This window comes from Delphinus delphis, chromosome X, assembly GCF_949987515.2.
Source record: "Delphinus delphis chromosome X, mDelDel1.2, whole genome shotgun sequence".
Taxonomy (NCBI): domain Eukaryota; kingdom Metazoa; phylum Chordata; class Mammalia; order Artiodactyla; family Delphinidae; genus Delphinus; species Delphinus delphis.
The window spans coordinates 30,088,245-30,100,254 of record NC_082704.1 but is presented as its reverse complement, the minus strand read 5'-3'; the positions used below and the strand labels follow the sequence as shown (position 1 = coordinate 30,100,254).

Sequence of the window (12,010 nt, the reverse complement as noted above, 5' to 3'; positions counted from 1 at the left end):
AATGAAGTACTGATATATGCTACAACATAAATGAATTTTAAAACATGATAAACGAAAGAAGACTATCACAAAGGGCCACATACTGTAAGAATCTATTTATAGAAAATGTTCAGAATCAACAAATCTATAAATACAAAAAGTAAGTTAGAGGTTGCCTAGGTCTGGATTGGTGGCGGGGTGGGGGGATATGCTAATGGGTATGGGGTTTCTTTTTGAAGTGATAAAAATATCCCAAAATTAGACTGCAGTGATGAGTGTACAACTAACAACCAATAAACTATATACTTTAAATGAGTGAATTTTTGGCATGTGAATTATATCTCAGTAAAATGTTAAAAAGAAAAGAAGTAGGCAGGGATATATCTGGAAAAAGATGGTCCATGTACTAAAACACAAAATAGGACCTCTACCTCACACTATACATAAAAATCAACTCCACATTGATGAGGAACTGAAACACCAAAAACAAACCTTTAAAACCTTTAGTAAAAAAATACATGAATATATTTTACACATTCTTAAACAAGACACAAAAAATAGTGACTATAAAAGACTGATAAATTTGACTGTATTAAAATGTAGAACATTTGTTCAGCAAATGACTCCTTAAAAAGCAAAAAAGACAAGTTACAAACTAGGAGAAAATACAATATACAAAACTGACAAATGATTAGTATAGTATTAGTATTTGGGGCAAAATAAATTATTTCACAGTACAGGAAACATATATGGCCAAGTAGGTAAGACATTTGAAGATATGTTAATGAAACTGGTGATCAGGGAAATATAAACCAAGAAAGGTATCACCTCGAACCAGTCAGAATGGCCACCATCAAAAAGTCTACAAGCAATAAATGCTGGAGAGGGTGTGGAGAAAATGGAGCCCTCTTGCACTGTTGGTGGGAATGTAAATTGATACAGCCACTATGGAGAACAGTATGGAGGTTCCTTAAGAAACTAAAAACAGAACTACCATATGACCCAGCAATCCCGCTACTGGGTATATACCCTAAGAAAACCATAATTCAAAAAGAGTCATGTACCACAATGTTCACTGCAGCTCTGTTTACAGTAGCCAGGACATGGAAGCAACCTAAGTGTCCATCAACAGATGAATGGATAAAGATGTATATACAATGGAATATTACTCAGTCTTAAAAAAGAATGAAATAATGCCATTTGCAGCCACATGGATGGATCTAGATTATCATACTAAATGAAGTAAATTAGACAGAGAAAGACAAATGTTATATGATATCACTTATATGTGGAATCTTTTAAAAACGACACAAATGACCTTATTTATAAAACAGAAACAGACTCACAGATATAGAAGACAAACTTATGGTTACCAAAGGAGAAAGGAGGGGGGAGGGATAAATTAGGAGTTTGGGATTAACAGATACTATATATAAAATAGATAAACAACAAGGACTTACTGTATAGCACTGGGAACTATATTCAATATCTTGTAATAACCTATAATGGAAAAGAATCTGAAAAAAATATATATATACACACACATACACACATATATATAAATAACTGAGTCACTTTGCTGTACACCTGAAACTAACACAGCATTGTAAATCAACTATACTTCAATTAAAAAAATAGTTTCATACTACAAAAAAAAAAGACGTCATTGAACTACCATTTTAAACTCGTTTGGGGGAATTCCCTAGCAGTCCAGTGGTTAGGATTCCGCGCTTCCACTGCAGGGGGTGCGGGTTCAATTCCTGGTCGGTCAACTAAGATCTCGCATGTCTCAGTGCAGCCAAAAAAATTAAAAATAATAAACTCGTTTGGCCAAAACGTTTAAATCTGACAATACTATGTGTTGGAGGAGATACGAATTCACAGGATCTCTTACAGAGGTTGATGGAAAGGTAAACTGTAAACCAGTTGGCATTATCTCCTTAATTTGAACATTAACATACCATACAATCCAGCTATTCCACTCCCAAGAATAAACACAAGAGAAATTCTTGCACGTGCACAACAGAAGACATGTATAATAACGCTTACAGCAGCACTGCTCACAAGAGCAAAAATATGTTAACAACCCAAATGGCCAGGAGTGAGACAGTGGATAAACTATACTATAGTCACACAATGAAAGATAATGGAGCCACCAAAAAGAATGAACTACAGGGACTTCCCTGGAGGCGCAGTGGTTAAGAATCCGCCTGCCAATGCAGGGGACACAGGTTCAAGCCCTGGTCCGGGAAGATGCCACATGCCGTGGAGCAACTTAAGCCCGTGCGCCACAACTACTGAAGCCTGCACACCTAGAGACCGTGCTCCACAACAAGAGAAGCCACCGCAATGAGAAACCCGCACACCGCAATGAAGAGTAGCCCCCACTCGCCACAACCAGAGAAAAGCCTGTGTGCGGCAACGAAGACCCAACGCAGCCATAAATAAAATAAATAAATATATAATTTTTAAAAAAACAGAATGAACTACAGCTTCATACAACAATTTGGATGAATCTGAGCAACTTAATATTAAGTAATGTAATATAAAAATTACCAGTTATATAAAGCAGAGTTGTGTATTAGCTTTTTCACATTTTTGTAAAGTTCAAAACAAGGAATAAGCAACGTATTATTAAGGAGCTGGCTTACTGGATCGAAGGTGTTTTAGTAGCAACAAGTGACAATCAGATTTGCATATTAGAGTGCTCCAGCTACAGTGTGAAAGACTAATTGGACTTGAAGCAAACTGAACATGAGGCAGAGAGATCATTTGGGAAAACTGTTGATAGGTCCAGTTAAAGGTGAGGAGAGGAGGACCTGAACAACAACAATGGCAGTGAGAACAGACAGGAAGGAAACAGATCTGAAAGCTATTCAAACAGTTATGATCAAGAGGTCTTAGGTCCTAACCAGATATAGAGGGTGAGGGACAGTGAAGAGTCAAGAATAATTCCCAACTTTCTGGTCTGGGAGATCAGGGGGCCTAGGGTCAATAACAAAAGTTGATCTTTTTTTGACATTTTGAGTTTGAAGAGACTCTAGGAAGTCAATATTCATATAGTATCCTCTTTTTATGATTAAGTATAAAATCTGATCCTTCCCCCTTCAAAGCCCATCCTCCATCTCCATTATAAAGCCCCCTCTGATGTTCTACCAACACAATCATGTCACCGCTCCCTCTTCAAACTTGCACATCACTCTGTTTTCACTTAAGACATTTATCTTACTCTAGCCCAGCACTGCTCAATCTCTATCACCACTGACATTTTGGACCAGGTAACTCTCTGTTGTGTGGGCAGTCTTGTTCATTGTAGGATGCTTAGCAGCATCCCTGGCTTCTACCCACTAGATATCAGTAGTATCCCCAAGTTGTGACAGTCAAAAATGTCCCCGGACATTACCAAATATCTCCTGGGGGCAAGTTCCCCCACTCCTTGAAACCTTGATCTAGCCTATATAATAGATACCTGAGTACTTATTTTATAGCACTAGGAAATCATAAGTTCCTTAAAGGCAGCAACTTTATCACCCTGTCCATTTATATAAAATAGATATGACAAATCCATTCTTACATACTAATCAAGGTAAATTAAGGAGATAGCTATGTTCAATTTACTATTTTTAATGTATAAATATCTTTAAAAGTAATTGATTTCTCATTGACACAGACATCCCCAACCAATTAGCTCAAAGTATTAAGGATTTATATATTGTAATTACTTTTTTAAGAGGGGAAAATTTCTATGCTGCACATTCTAGAGTCTCTCAGGGACATAATAATGTAGAGAAGTCATTTCTGAATGAAATCCAGATACACAAATGCTCTAGAATTGGTTAGTATCAATAGAGTTCAAATAAAAATTTATGGCACAGTTATTTTATTTCTGTTTCTTGTCACCTTGAATCCCTAATATTATACATAAAATTCCACTGAAAGGAACTTAAACAGTTAATTTAAAAGTGACAACAATCTCTGTCACAAATTATAAGAGTACACAGATTAACAACGTCCACAAATAGGGAAGAACTTACTTTCTTATTTGGAAAAAAAACTTTAAAAAAATTTTGCGGTCAAAAAATATATGAGACAATATCCATTGTTTAATTATCCATTACAGTCCATTGACTAGTATTCTGTAAGTGGAATGCTATCAATTTATAATTTATTTGAAACAGGAGAAATGTAAAGATTAAAAGTTAGACCTTTAGCAGACTGAATACACTAGTTTAAAGTGAGACTAAACACAAATTTAAATTATTGTTATAAAACTCACTTGTACAGTTTTCTTTTATTACATTAAATGGTTCCCTGGAGTATAAGGTATTTTTTCCTATAAAAGGGAAGCAGAGAAAACTTTCTGAAACTTTTCAGAAAACTGATTATAAGAGTGTTACAATGCTTCAAGAACTACCTAAATACACACAAAGTGTAGAGAAAAGAAAAAGGTTTCCCCTTCTACATCATGATGATGAACAGCCTCTGTACGATGGGGGTGGGCATCATACAGTTTAAGTATCCCTTAGAGTGTACTGCTGGGATAGACTAGGAGAGTGATATGCCCTTTTGCAAAGTTTCACTGTATGCCTTGGAACTTAAATATCACCTCCCAGGAAATCAATATGCTCTAAGTATTCAATTATTTTTATTTGTGAAGTGTCCTTAACATCATCTCTCATGCTGTCAATGAGGTTCTGGATCTTGTACATCTTTATGCTTTTGATGATAAATAAATGCTTCAGAGTTTATGTTACAAATAATCTAAATCAAAATATTAAATTTTAAACTTAATCAAGTGTCACTATAACCCCAATTCAAAAATATCCCAATCAACCATTTCTGTTCTTTTACCTGTCATGCAGTATATATAATTTTTTTCATAAAACATCGTAAGCTCATATTGTTCAAAAGCAACTAATTTAGCTGCTTAACACAGTCCTAATTCTAAACTATGGCTTACTCTCCATAATGACTCCTTAAAGCATTTTGCTCTATTGAGTACTTATTCCTATGCTTGTAACTTTGTTCTCCCAGATAACACTGCCTCACTTAAGATTAAAATTTAAGACAATAATCTCCCCAGACATCTACCTTCCCCTTCACCTTAGCAAAAGTCAGGTAACTCCTCCCTTCCATTGCTAACAAATTTCCACCCACTCCATGAAGATCCCCCCTCCCCCTCTTGCATTTTAACACTGAACTCTCTACTAGTTCCCTCCTTTCAGCCTCCAAGTATGTTTGAGAAAATATAGAGTGAACCTGCAGTTAACATCTGCCCTTAACATGCAATGTCATTCTCAACTCCGTATCAGTGCAATTTCTCCCCTGACAGTCTGCAACTGTCCCTCCTGCTTAATCATAACTTGATCCCATACTGATCATTTACCTCAAGATTCAGCTATATCTAACTCTATAGGAAACTTTCTCAAACTTTCTCAAACTAACTTAACCCCCAATAAAATTAAGCCTCATGCCCCAGTTCCATATCACTTAATTGTACAGTTTATTAAAACATACAATTTTGAACATTATATATTATAACTCTTTTCTAATTGTTACATATATTACTGTACACATTCACCTAGTTTGTAAACCCTTCGAGGATCATGTTTCCAAAGTTAGAGTTCAATAAAAGCTTGCTTAATGAATCTATTCTAAAACCAACAGAGGGGCATGAAGACAAGCTATGCAAATACCATGCACAAAACAAAACACACTGCACCACAAACAAAAACTATATAATCTATGAAACTAAATAAGCATTCATCTTTCAGATTAAATAACCTATTTATTAGCACAGTGTTTATTTTAATAGTAGCTTTGTTATAAGAAGAGAAAGTGTTGCAATGGAAATAACACTGGAATAGTGCTAGAGTTGGAAAACCTAGCCTCTGACCCACACTCTGCCATACACTAGCCATTTAACTTCCGGCAAATCACTTAACCTCTCTCAACAACAAAGAGTAATTACTATGCACTCTACAAAGCTCAAAGGGTTATTATTAGGATACAATAGGGTAATATATATTAAAGTGCTCAGAATTTATAAAGAGCTGTATAAATCGTATTATTTTAATGATAAACGTACCCTCCAATTTAAGATAACATTTTATTTTAAAGTGTGAACTTGCAAAAGAAAGAAATTAAGGGGCAACTATTTATGCTATAGAAGAATTCATCACTGAATAAAATAAATCACTGCAAGGTTCAGCAATTCAAATTCAATCTGAAGCAATTAAAATATGAGTCAACCGTCAAAAGTGTCCTTCACATTCAATTTTTCAGTAAGATATTTATTACATAAAGCAAGGCAGATACTTGAATCAGGCCACAAAATCACAAGGTTATTCCACTGAATGCACTAAGATGGCCTTCACCTATGTTACAAAATCAGATGCTGCACAGTTTAACTGGCTCCATTTTACAAGCCGATACAATGCACCATGCCCCACAGTTGAAGAGGTGAACCAGCACATGTAGGAAATACTAGAGTTGACTCCAGGTTTACAGGAAAACACGTGATTAACCAGGACACAGCACAATCTGATGTATGTAAAGAATTCCTAAATCTGTTTCACAGACCTATTGTTTATGGACATAAAGAAGTATGAAGAAGCAGAGGGAGCAGCTGCAAGTAGACTGAGACTTATTTGTAGCACTGGTGACAAAGTCAAATATGAAAAGTTTCAGGATTTGTTTGGGTAGCCGTTAAAATCACTTCCAAGCTCTCTTAAAGTCAACAAATTATCACAGTATCCAGACAGACTTTTTAAAGTTCTAGGCAATTTCCCTTTGTCTTGCCAAATCTACCCACAGACCAGCAAAGATAAGACATTACAACCAGAGTTAGCTACTTTCCTGAAATGGGTAACCAACTTTCTGATCCCTATTTTTATGTTTTTATATGGGTGAGGATTTTAATCAAGAAGTATCTGGAGGGACTTCCCTGGCCGTCCAGTGGTTAAGACTCCACGGGAACTAAGATCCCACATGCCGCGTGGCCAAAAAAAAAAAAAAAAGTATCTGCAAGGTATATCAATTCAAAGAAGGTCACAAGCACAAACCACCAAATGGAGATTCAAGTAAATTGGCAAACTCTCCCTTTTAAATGTTAATTGCCTGGAAAGGCTGCCATAATTATTTAGCGTTGAGCTCCATCCCAGCAAAGGAAGAGGAGTGAGGTTGAAGACGGAAAAAGAAATAAGGAGGGCGGCAGGAGAGAGGGGACAGGTGAAGAAGAACAGACACCAGAAATACAAAGAGAAATAAAAAGGTACCAAAGATAAACTTTGCCATCAGCAACCTATTATCCACTTTCCCTCACAGGAAGACTATTAATAGACAAAACAAGATTTTGCTGCTACATATTCTAGGGGCATTCTTTTCTTAACGCAAATTTATCCAACAGTAGGGAACTGGAGAAATTATAGTTTCCTGGTAAGTTTCTAGTCACTACAGACATAATATGATGAAAAAAATGGGTCTGCTTTACTCAAGTCTATCAAAAAGAATACTGAACTAGAACGTGAACACTTGGTTCCTAGCTTTGGTTTTGACCCTCTTGACAAGTAGCTTTAGGTTAGTCACCAAACTTTTATCAATGTTCTCATTCACTCAAACAATAAATATATCTTGAGTGCCTAAAAACTGAGCTATTTTAGAGTTTCCCAACCCTGACTGCACATTAGAATCACCTGGGAATTCTTAAAAAACAAAACAAACCAACAAACAAAAAAACCCTCTCTTTGCCCCTGAGACTGATTAAATTGGTCTAGGGTGGGGCCCAGGCATAGGTTTAAAAAATAAAACACACTCCCTTGTGATTTTAACATGCAGGCAAGGTGGTAAACCACAGGTCTATTTCATCTTATGTATATGTAAGGAACAGCAAAATAATGTGAAAAGCCCTCTCCCTTCCTTTGAAATTTATCAATTTCCCCTTCTAATCCAATTTTGTTTCAACCTAGGTTCTCACCACCTCACACCTAGATTAACAAATAGCTTTCTACCTATTTTCCCTTCTTTCAATCTCTTCCCAACCCAATAAACCACTGCTGTCTAATCAATTTGGTACTGAAACAGTATCCCACTGAGAGTCATTTTAAGTATAATATCAACAAACAGAACTGTTTTCATCAAGCAGAGAATATACTGTATATACATATTTGTATGTCTGTATGTATATGTGTATGTATGTACGGCATGTATGTATAATCTCAAACGTGCTCTGTTTGTCTTCAGTTCCATTTATATATAATGGATACTAGTCTCTTTACATATAAGATTATTGTCCCTAACTAGTTCATGGCTGAATTTGGTCAAAAATGAATGGCAAATGAGTCACTCACAGATTTCTCATTTAAATTTTGAAGTGTTCCCACAAGGAACATATATTCAATTTTTAAAAAAGTAAAATGCGGTGGAATTATCTCAAAAAGTCCTCTGTTACTGTAGGCACTGATAAAGTTTATGATGAATGAATTTTACCAAGAACAAATATGGTTCTGGTTTGTGTTAAAACTTGCCTCAGAAAACAAACTGAAGCCTTAAAAGCCAGTGGTTATAACCACATAAGATGATATTCATATTTATGAAAAATATTATTAAGTACAATATAAGCAATATATAATGAGAAAACTGAACAAGTATATGACTCTTTCCCTGCCTTTAAGGAGCTCTCCATCTTCTCAGGGAAAGCAAAACATAAAAAGAAAATAAAGCCAGCACTAGCAGGTAAGTGGTAAAGACTATAAGTACCACAGGAATTCAAAGAAACAGGAGACTACTGTGGACTAAGGGAGTTGGAGACAGCATCTTGGAAAAGCTGGAGCTTGAACAAAATTAAATAGGTGGAGAAAAGAAGGAAATCTCGTGCATGTGGATGACCTTCTACAAAGATAAGGCAAATATTCATAAACTATATTTGAGGGACAGAGAGCTGACCTAGTTGGAACAGAGGGTTCTATGTAGGAGCATTTGAAGAGTTACGGTTGCAATAATAAATTGGAGCCAGGCAGTGAAAGCCCTGAATGCCAAGAGAGGATGCTTCAACTTTGTCCTATAGATAAAGAAATCTTTTATAGGTAACAAGTAAAACAACATATCTCTATAATGATGCAGTCTGAAACCATTTTTCTTCATGCCTTTGAAGAACATACCAAGTAGTATAATATCTTGCCAATGTATCATGAATATGTGAACATATTGTTTGTTCAGAGTGAAGGAGTAAATACTCAAACATGCTTTCCAAAATACAAAATCACTGATCAATTACACATTTCTAGTTCTTAGGATAATTCCTAAGAGAATAATTGGGTAGAAGGCTTCAATTTTAGGTTTTCCTCCTCTCCCCACCCTCACCCAAACACACACCTTGATCTAATATCTAGAAACGTAATACAATGAAACAGTGTTATTCTGAAAATAAGAGGTCTTTTATTGCTTCTCATTATGAGTGAATTTACTTACTATATTGCTTCAAAATCACTAAATCTATTAAAATCAATCTGTCCATGATTTCTTTCAGCAAAGCAAATAAAAACAGACACATAAATAACAAATTTAAAGATTACAAAAAGTAAAAAATCCTTCATCAAACCAAAACACACCTAAAATAATCGGCATTGGCTTATAAGGCAGAGGGGAAAGAGAGTGTGTTCATAACAAAAAATGCCATCCACAACAAAGAGTACCAGAGAGTATATGAAGAACATTACAATAGCCAACTTCTTGTCCAAAATGATAAACCATTAACCCACAACTCCAAGAAGAATGGAGTTAATTTTGTTTCTCAAAAATGCCCTTAAAATTTCTGGTTATATCTGCAATAAAAATTAAGACTCCAACATAACTCAGAACAAGGACTCTTTCCCCTAGTAAACCAGACACATAAGTGATTGATGATTTAATTTTCCACTGCAGCAAATACTAATTTAACCACCACTATCTCAACACCAGGAAAATGACAAATCTCAGTCTTTAAAGGCATATGTGACAAGAAGGCAAGAATATTCTAGGATGATTAAAACACACACAAAATAAAAACACAGAAAAACCGTGGCAATACTGCTGCTGTACTAGGAAAAGGGATATACCATTCTTGCAGGCACGTATGGCTTTAAAGAATATGTATAGATTATGATGTTATGTATTGCCTTTTTTTCCTCCGGGAAAGATGGGAACATCCACGAGAGTTAGCAGTGCATTCAGGAAGGTGTCAATACCTCCCTTACTGGGGAAACTCGCTTTAACAATAATGCTCTTTCACCCCTCACATCCCACCCGATTTCCATACACCCTTCAGTCAGCATTCCCGCCCCCGCCCCCACCTTTCCCTGCTCTTCCCCTCACATTCAGAACTGGCTGCTCTGACTTTGTCAGTCTCGCCGCCCCCGCGCACCCGCCCAGACCAGCAGAGTCCAACAACGCAGCCACGCAGCCACCCACTCCCCCCACCTCCTCCTTCTCAGCCCAGCTTCCCCTCCCCCTCCCCGTCCTGTCACCTGCTTGGGTGGTGTCCGTCAGGTCGTAGCCGCTGCCCGGGAAGTCTCGGAGTTTCCTACCACTGAGGCTCAGGATGCCGGAGTTGCCCGCCTCCTCCAGGGCCCGGTCCAGGCTCCTCACGGTGTGTTGAGGCTGTAGGCTCCCCGGGTTCCACTGCGGCCCGTTGGGGAACGGCTGACCGAAAAGAGTCGGTACCGGGATGGGCACCACCAGGGTCCCGCCGCCGCCGCCTCCCACTCCGGCTCCGCCACCTCCCCCTCCGGCCGCGCCACAGCCACCGCTACTTCCACCTCCACCACAACCGCCGCCCCCACTGTTACCACCACCTCCCTGACTCGCCGCCATGTTCCTGGGAGAGAGAATAGCCCCCGACAATACTCTCAGCTTGTGCCGCGAGTGTAGGGGGTTCTTAGGACGCATGCGCAGGCTGGGGGCGGGGTGGGGGGGCGAGGTAGAGGGTGGGAAGGAACTAGGGGGCGGGCTGGGAGGAGGTGTTGGGGATGAAGAGGCGCTGTTCAAACGCGCAGAATGCTTGCTTTAAGAAACGTGTGATCAGAGGAAGGATGCTGAATCCCGGTTCCGCTGCTTTGGGTACCAAAATCTTGCGAAGCGACACCAGCTTGACTGTAAGTCATTTGGCGATATGCCCCCAAATCTCCGTGTTGCTTCACCTTTTGCGTCTGCAAAACAAAGGTAAATATATTAGATAGAGATGAAAGGGATTCATTTCAGAATATTTTGAAACAGCGTTTAGAAGGACTATCAGGGACCTGACTGAAATGCTTACGGCAAATGCCTCAGGAATCCTTTAGCAGTGTTAACACGGAGAGAAACTTTGGGGAGGAAAATGGGTGCAGAATTGAGTTTTAAGCCTATATGAATTTTGCCATAATTCAGAATTCCAAAATAGGAAAAGACTTTTAAAGTGTTTTCAAGGAAGCCTCTCGTTTCAGTGCGTGTGGGTCTCAGCCAAACTGCTGCCTTCCAAAACTTGGAAAAGTTCTCGGCATTCTGTCCTCTAAGTCTTTGAAGTTGTGCCAAGATCTCCAAAATATCTCGAGTTTCTTCTCATCATGTCAGCATGGCTGATGTAAAACTCTTTGATCATCAAACAACCTTAAAGTTTATTTTTGAAATACAGGTTTTGGTTTTAGGTAGAATTCTGAAGATTTAACACTGTGGATATGAAGCTAATCAATCTTGCATTTTAGGAGTTCATTCTTAGAACATGAACGCAACCACACAGGCCACTGCCATCCCTCCACTCCCACTCAGAGTTATTCAAATGTTTTTCACTAATAGAAAAGTTACACAAGAAAACTATCAGAATGCTTGGTCATATTCAGTTATCATTAATTTGAGTATCCTGCGCATCTCTTTTACATCCATTTCAGTTTAAGCAATCTGTCAACAGTCTCATTTTCTTGGAGAAAGCTCCACAAAAATTTCTGCTTTGGAAAAAAAGTACGGGAAAGAATTACAACTTGTCTAAAATGCTTTGTAGCCGTATAGGTTAACTAAGATAATT

The 12,010-nt window shown here is 37.8% G+C and overlaps 1 protein-coding gene across 1 annotated transcript in view; it reads right to left on the bottom strand.

Annotated features, from left to right (window-relative positions):
- The window catches only part of LRCH2 (leucine rich repeats and calponin homology domain containing 2), a 91,694-nt gene extending 80,867 nt beyond the window's left edge, over positions 1 to 10,827 (bottom strand). Inside the window, exon 1 of the mRNA XM_060002925.1 lies at positions 10,482 to 10,827. Within this exon, the coding sequence (XP_059858908.1) occupies positions 10,482 to 10,827 (346 nt within the window). The remainder of the gene's footprint in view (positions 1 to 10,481) is intronic.
- Positions 10,828 to 12,010: the final 1,183 nt, after the last annotated feature.